Source organism: Sphaerodactylus townsendi, linkage group LG04 (assembly GCF_021028975.2).
Source record: "Sphaerodactylus townsendi isolate TG3544 linkage group LG04, MPM_Stown_v2.3, whole genome shotgun sequence".
Lineage (NCBI taxonomy): Eukaryota > Metazoa > Chordata > Lepidosauria > Squamata > Sphaerodactylidae > Sphaerodactylus > Sphaerodactylus townsendi.
The window spans coordinates 152783157-152791278 of record NC_059428.1 but is presented as its reverse complement, the minus strand read 5'-3'; the positions used below and the strand labels follow the sequence as shown (position 1 = coordinate 152791278).

At 50.7% G+C, this 8122-nt stretch overlaps 1 protein-coding gene across 2 annotated transcripts in view; it reads right to left on the bottom strand.

The window, feature by feature from the left end:
• Nucleotides 1–1142: 1142 nt before the first annotated feature.
• Nucleotides 1143–8122, bottom strand: part of PRR35 (proline rich 35) — a 28715-nt gene continuing 21735 nt past the window's right edge. Inside the window, exons 2-3 of one of the 2 annotated variants that reach the window (XM_048492327.1) lie at nucleotides 5570–7281; nucleotides 1143–4359 (exon numbers count right to left, since the gene is read on the bottom strand). In XM_048492327.1, the coding sequence (XP_048348284.1) occupies nucleotides 3459–4359; nucleotides 5570–7188 (2520 nt within the window). In that variant the 5' untranslated portion in view covers nucleotides 7189–7281 and the 3' untranslated portion in view covers nucleotides 1143–3458. The remainder of the gene's footprint in view (nucleotides 4360–5569; nucleotides 7282–8122) is intronic. The other variant, XM_048492328.1, reaches the window with a different exon arrangement.

Sequence of the window (8122 nt, the reverse complement as noted above, 5' to 3'; positions counted from 1 at the left end):
GATGATGTTTGGTTAACACAGCAGAGTTTGCCCAGTCACAGAAGCTTGATACACAGAGGCGTGAATAAATCTTCCAAAAAGTACACTGCAAAAAGTAAAACTTACATTAAAGCAGATTCTGTTCATGTTCAGGTTGCAGTTAAAAGGGGGGGGGGGGTGTAAAAAAGAGAAACCTAATCTAAAGAGTATTTCGCCCTGTCCAACTGATCCAGCATCACGTTACAAGGGTACGAGACATCGTTTCTACAGGAGAGACCTTCAGACACTTGTGACGCCATGAAAAGTCATGTGGAGAATTGGAAGAACTATGGACAGAGAGAGAGAGAGGAGGGGTCAGAGGTGAGCTCCTGGGTTAAGACAAAGAGAGGGACATCCCCTGTTCAAGGAGAGAACTCTTAGACATACTTAGAGTAGTCTAGTGCTCCCTCAATGTCCAGGCATGTGGACTTGCTCACTCCAACAGAGACCTGGTGTTTACCCAAAATTATACCAATCTCTAGACAACATAGATCAGTTTGGTTGCGGTAGGTTTTCCAGGCTGTGTGGCTGTGGTCTGGTAGATCTTGTTCCTAACGTTTCGCCTGAATCTGTGGCTGGCATCTTCAGAGGTGTATCACAGAGGGTATCACAGAGGGAAGACACACTGTGTCTAGATCAGTTTGCCTGGATGAAATGTCAGCTTTACAGGGCAGACTCTATGACATACCACAGAGTCTAGAGGAAACAGAAGTCCTGGAGTAACATCATGTTCCCACCAAACTCCCTCCAGTCCCCAAACGCTGCCCTCCCTGGGCCCCAGACTCTAATCAACAGGAATCTCCAAAAACGGTGCTGGCAATCTTAGTTCTGAAGAGCGACAGATAGCGGAGAGCTGGATCAAGACACAGGCTGTCTCAGAACGTACAAACGGACTGTGAAGCATTCTTAAACATGGGAATGAGAAACCCCAGGGCAGGAAAAGCCGGGGATAAGAGAGGAACGGCAAAGATAAACAGCAGGAACGGCCAAGACTCAAAGGTCGGATTTAAATGTGACACGGAGGAAATAAAAGCCTTTCCCTTTCCACTTGCACCTGTAGGAGTTTCCTGAATAAACATAACTCCAGGAGAGAAGAAAGGATGAGAAAATCATTCACTTTCCAATAGTTTTAAATCTTTTTTATTTTTTACATTCTTGGAACCATGGACAATAAATAACACATGAATTACTCTCCACCTCACCCTATTCTCCCTCCTCCACCCCCCAAAAAAGCACCGTTCCCCCCACTATAAATAAATTAATTTAGCACACAGAAACTGCTCACCTGTGCTGGTCAATGGTCGACACAACAAGTGCAGCGCAGAGTTGCCCAACCATCAGTGCGGGTGCGTATCTGAGTGACTGGTTGCGCTGAGGGGTAGTGGTGTGTTAGACAGGAATTGTGTGGGAACGCTGGCTCATTACTCAAGTGGTTCATCAGACAATGTGAGGTACACAATATTGGTTACCAGACAGTGATGTGGGCAGGGCAGATACTTCCTCTGCCTTCCAACAGTCAGGGAAAATAATTTTTGTTTTGGATGTGTGCTACCTTTTCAAACACCTCCAATTGGTTCCGGCGTTAAAGATCATTTAAGATCCCTTCGCCTCAGTAGCATCTCCATGATGGTGTCAGCATGCATTTAACTACTCCTAGGCCGCTTTTCTGAGAAGACATTGACACCTGCAAACTCGTGCTTAATTTCCACTGAGAAAGGCTGCTCTACCGGAAATAGCTTCCGCCACAGATGGTTTACAAAGGAATCCGTGCTCATCCCACTGTGTTCAAGAAAAGACAAACAGCAAGCAATTTTTGTGCCACAGATAGGATAACTACCATCAAGCAGATAATCCTGTGCTGACATTCAGCCTAAAGGAGAGTCCATCTATTCTTCCCTTCCCCTCGTCACAAGAACCAGGTAGATCAAGTTTCATGAGCTAGAGGCTGTTGTGGGTTTCCCAGGCCGCATGGTTGTGATAAGTTTTGCTCCTAACGTTTCGCCTGCACTTCAGACCATGGCCATACAACCCAGAAAACCCGCAACAGCCAGAACCAACCAGATTCAACCAGAACAGCCAGATGTTGATTCCAGCCGCAACAACCAGAACAGCCAGATGTTGATTCCAGCCGTAAAAGACTTCAACGATACATGGTGCCATTAAATGTTACAGCACCTGCACCCGAGAATCCTGAGAACTGTGGACTAGTGACTGTTTGACTACATGCTGCATTGTTTGTAAAGTAGTGAAGACGTGACTACGTGTTGTGCTGTTTCTGGGTCTGCCCCACGTCCTGTCAAACCAGATGTTCCAAATATGGAACTCCCAACGATTTTCAAATTGATATTTTCGGGAGACTGCAGGCCCAGTTCAGATCAGAACCATCAGATGTGGGGAGAAGGTGCTTAAGCCTTCCTGCAAATGCCCTTTTCCCCAGCTGAAATGGCCCCAGGGAGCTACACAGTATTTGCCTTCTTGGAGAAACTTAGTCTAAGTGTGGACCAAAGGGCTTGCAACTTCCTCTGTTGGGACTATAGTTCCCTGTATCCCTCCTAGACAGGGAAGGATTATTCAGTTTAAATCTGTGGCATGAATATAAGCTTTGTGTACGGACAACCAGGGGAAGAAGCTACTCACATTCACGCACATACACACCAAGAGTTGTGCTTTAGTTCTAACAAGGCAGGGTGCTGAATGGGTTTCCCAAAAGGTTCCCCGTATTCACATAATAACTCTGTGAACCCAATTGTCAGGTTAAAAAACAAACCAACAGAAATTGCGCAGGCCAGACCAAGATATGAGTCCCAGGATACAGCAGTGAGTTTTCAGCAGCGGGAATAGTTTTTTTCTAACGATTTGCTCGTTATCCATCTAGGAGACACGGCTTCTCAGCAGGGCTGGAAGGCACCCTCCCATGCTGCTGTCCAGTTCTTCTCTTTTAAAAGCCCAGGTGAGCTACAGCAAATCCGTTGTTTGTTTGAATGGGTGCCGTTTCATTTCGTTGGGAGAGGTGGTTCTTGCTGAGGCAAGGGTCTCAGGGCTGGGATCTAGGAGATTTATCAAATTCCGTGTTCCAAAGATAACATTGTGTCAGCAAATACACCCCGCTGAGCTGGATAACAGAAGGAAGATGGAGCCAAGACTCCCTGGCTTAAAAAAAAAAAATCTGAGCTCTCCTGTATGATACCTAGATTCAAAGAGTGAAAGACACAATAAGAGATGCTACCCCGTCCCAGGTGTGGAACGTTCCGCTTGTGCAGTTAAAAACATCTGGACGAATGCCTTTTCCGCTATGTGGGTCCCACAGCACAAAGTTTCAAGAAGGTATCGCAACTGGAGAGGAGTGGGTTCTGGATTCGACAGACCTCAGGAGGACAAGTGTGAGAACAGGTTTTGAGAGAAATCCAAAAGTGCTCCATGGGCATGTATCAACGAGAGGATCACAGGTCTGTGTTCAAGGGACTGTGGATACACACCCCGTCAGTCTCGCTGGGCAGGCTGCACGACAGGGAGCGCGGGACGGCCCGGCATCCGAGCGAGGCATCTTCCGCCATCGGAAGTGGAGGGATCTGGCTGGCGTTGGACCTCCCATCCGTGCACAGCAGGACACTGGAATCTGCCTCGCATTTGGTGGTACGGCTGTAGTAGGGCTCCATCACGTGCCGAAGTTCTAGCGGGATGTTGAGGGGCAGCACCTCGGCTTTGATCACCGCTCCCAGGTGGGCCTCGGACGAGGAGGTCCGCAGATGATCCGCGTGGCTCATTTTGATCAGCAGGTCAATAGTCTTGTTCTGGGGCTCCAGGAGACAGTTCGAGGTCTCGCCGTCTTCTCCTGCCGATAAACATCGACTGCCGGAGCTGGGATCTTTGCTCGGGAGCTTCTCGCTGTCGAGGCCAGCCTTGGCCTCTTTCTGGTGGCCTCTCTCCGCGTCTTTGGGGGACCTTTTTATCGACAGGTCCAGAGGACCGTCGGTGGGCTTGGAAGCCTTCTCCAGCGCCCGGTGGATATGGAAGAGCTCCTGCCGGATTTTGACCAGCTGCTCCCACAGCTGCTTCTGGGCTGGAGTGTCCTCTTTTGCCAGATCTGACAGCTTCTTTTCCACCTCCTGGTACTCCTCCAAGGTTTTTGACAGATCCCCGATGAGCACTGTGGTCACTTCTGGGCCTCTCACGCCTTGTTCTTTGCCAGGCTTGAAAAGGAGATGGTCCGGAGCAGAGATACGGGGGGATAAAACGTGGGAGCTGATGTTCTTCTGCTGGTCTTCTGGTGGACAGGCGTGGAGCTCAACGTGGCAGTTGTGCAGGGGTTTGGAGAGCTGAGCGGGGCTCGATCTCAAACTGCTGGAGGCAAACAGAGGGGAAGAAAACGGTTAAAATGAAAAAATCTGTGTGTTTCATGAACATGAGTTATGGAGGAAGCATAACAGAGAGAAATTTTTCTCTCTTTCTCACAATACTAGAACCAGGGGGCATACATTGAAAATGCTGGGGGGAAGAATGAGGACTAATAAAAGGAAACATTTCTTCATGCAACATAAGGTATATGGAATATGCTGCCACAGGAGGTGGTGATGGCCACTAACCTGGATAGCTTTAAAAGGGCTTGGACAGATTGATGGAGAAGTTGATCTATGACTACCAATCTTGATCCTCTTTGATCTGAGATTGCAAAGGCCTTAGCAGACCAGGTGCTCAGGAGCAGCAGCAGCAGAAGGCCATTGCTTTCACATCCTGCATGTGAGCTCCCAAAGGCATCTGGTGGGTCACTGTGAGTAGCAGAGTGCTGGACTAGATGGACTCTGGTCTGATCCAGCAGGCTCTTTCTTATGTTCTTAAGCATACAGAAGCTCTGCCACAGAACTGTAAGGGCGACTGAATAAAGAAGTCCTTCTTCCCTGTGCCAGTGGGAAGACACGGCCAATCTCTCTGCAGCCAAATTAGACCTGATATAGGAGATCCAGTGATCAATCTCCTGATGTCATTTTAAAAGCTGCTGAGCAACTGTGTGAGGTGACTGAACTGGCGCTGAGCTATACAGGTGCTTGATCCTTCCCCAAAGAAGCCCTTACCTGTTCAAAATCGCCCTCCCTAAACTGCTACTGGGGCTGTGAATGGGACCCCTGAGCATTTTAATTTTTAAAACACCTGCTACAGGGGCTAGACTATGGCCAAGGCACAAGGAGAGGATTTTGAATCTCTCCCGCAGCATTTCCTCAGCCTCTAATGGTCCCCCTGGAGCTGATAATATCTGTGTGCATTTCTAGCCCCAGATCCTGGCATCCAAAGCGCAACAGTCTCAGGCTACAGTTGGAAGACACATGATGAAATAAAGAGGCTACTCTTAAGCGATGAAGACTGCCTGGAAACTCGCTACTTATGCCATCGGTTGTAGTATGGCAAAAACAATATACACAAAGTAAACAAATGCTCCCTCCCTCAGGTGTTCGCCAGATTCCTCCGACAGCATCCGACAGAGTCATCAGGTGTGAAACATTGGCATGCCATATAGCAGGAGACTTGATAGAGACGAAAGAGGCACAGCTCAAAATACCTGGCTTGGTATGTGACTTTCCCGGGTATCAGAACATCAGAGCTCACAAAGTCTAGCTTCCTCTTCAGGTTGTTGATGGGGGTCCCGCTGCCATCCAAGCAAGCGGCTACCGGCAGCTCGGCCTTCCTGATGCTGTGGGGGAGAAGGGAGGTGCCATCTTTCATACCCACAATGCTCCGGTAGGTGTCAACAGCTGGCTTCCTGCGAAGGCTATTGCCAGAGCCCAGCAAAGACCTGCTCTCCTTCTCGTGCATCAGCCACTTCTCCTCTTCGTCTTGCAGCAGCAACGCTTTGTGGCTTTGCTCAGGAGACACCTCTTCGTGGAAACCTTTCACCCAAGGGAGGCTAGTTTTCAACACCGGCACCTTCAGCAAGCCGGCCTTTGCGGGCTCTGCGGGGGCTTTGGCTTGCGGGGTGGTGGGCACGGCCGTCCCCAGCTGCTGCTGGACCTCGGGCTTGATGGCGGCCATCTTGTTTTCCGCCGATCCAAAGGAGTGCTCAAAGAGCAAGGGGTAGTAGAAGCGCGGGAGGAAGGCTGACCTTTCGGCCGTCTGCAGGGTCTGAAAGTGGGCAGAGTGCGGGTGCATCAGCTGGGCCGTGGAGGCCAAGAAGGGCAGCTGGGTCAGGTGCGAGTGTGGAGCGGCACTGTTGGCCACAGAAGGACTGAGATAAGAGAAGAGGTTGGGGTTGAGCGGGTAGTTGATCCCCAGCAAGGAAAGATTGAGGCTTTGAGGCTCGGCGTATTCGCCGTACGCTGGAGGAGGGTAGCAAGGGATGATGTTCTCGTCGGGACACTGTGCAGGGATGTCGCCGGCACTTCTCCTCTGCCCGTTGGCCACCAGCTTCCATTGCTCCATCAGGATCCCGCTGCTCGCCAGGCATTTTTTGGGCACTCTGCAGTGCTTCGGTTTGGCGTCCATCTCCAAAGGGGAGGGGGGCTCCTTCCCCTTCATCACGTGGTTCTTTAAGGAGAAGACGTCGGTAATGATGAAGTCGGGCCCGGGGTCTTTGCAAGGCTTGTCCCTCTTGTTTTTGAACCGGAAGAGCATCGTGTTCACTTCCGGTTCAGCGGACTCCCTGCCGCAGCTGGCCTCTCTCGCCTTCTCCTTCTCGCTGGCGTCTGCTTCTGCTAACAGTCCAGACACCTCTTCCTCCTCCTCTTCCTCCTCTTGGAACTGGTTGCTTTCTCTGCTCATCCCGTCCACAGCCGAGTCTTCTGTACACACCGGCTTGCGATCGCTGCCGTCTCTGTCCGCAGCCTGCTTGGGGTTAGCCGCGTCAGAAGCCACGGCTGCCAAGTCTTGAGCCTCAGGGTCGTCCCGCCTCCCACGGGGCCGGGAAGCCTCCGTGGCATTCAGAAGCTGCAGCTCCGGGTGGAGGAGATTCCCTTTCTTGTAGGGCCAGTCGGACTCAATCAGCAGAGACAGGGAGTTCTTGCACAGGCTGTACTTCATGTGGTTGTACAGGTGGGACTTCTCCATGCAGGTGAACGGGCACTGGAAGCACTTGTAGTTGTAGGGCTTCCCCCATGGCCTGGGTATGTAGTGGGGTTTCTTGGGCTTGCGCTCCTTATGTTTGTAGACAGATGCCAGTTTACACCCTGCTTCGTCCTTGGACATGGCTGTTCCAGATGGCGGGAGCTCCAAGGAGTGGTGGTGAGGCACGGCGCTATCCCTCTCAATCGCTATTCATGCCTGGGACCGCAGCACACCCTGAAAAGAGAGACACCACAGCTTGAGATTCAAGACCAGGCCCTGTTCCCTCAGGCAGGCGTTCAGATTGCAAATGTATAGCCTTCCCCTAAGACCTCCTCGACAATTTCACCTGCTAGGTTGGGAGTTCACCCCATGAGGATATGGCTCAGGGGTAGAGCGTCAGCTTTCCAAGCAGAAGGGTCCTGGTTCAATCCCCAGCATCTCCAGTTAAAAGGCTGAGGTAGTAGGTGATGTGAAACACCTCAGAACATCAGTCAGAGCAGGAAATACTGCCAGTCAGAGCAGGAAATACTGCTGCCAGTCAGAGCAGGAAATACTGATGGCGATGGGCCAATGGTCTGATTTGGTACAAGGCATGTGTTCATGTGACCTGGACTTCCTCTGAATTTCCCATCACCTTCTACGTTACCATAAGTGTCAAACTTGCCCCCCTCCAGATGTGATGGACTACAGTTCCCATCATCCCCTACCAGGGATGATGGGAACTGTAGTCCATAACATCTGGAGGGCCACGAGTTTGACACCTGTGCAAAAGACCTGGCTTTCCCTTGAACTTGGCCATATTTTCAACCTCTGAGATGGGCATTTCTCATCTCCTTCCCTTACTAGTTAGGCAGTCACGTCGCCAAGACTTGACTGTCCCAACAATTCTGTTTGACAAGACGGGCAAATTGAGGGGAAGAGGCAGTTCCGCCTTCGCCAGACCGACAGCCACTGTCGGTGTTTCTGGTGCCAGGATCCGCCAGATGACGCGGCTCGTTAAAGGGTGCTTTGCGAATTCGGGTTCGTAACAAACCACAACAGTGTAACAAATCAGCTACAAAAACCCTAGTTGGAC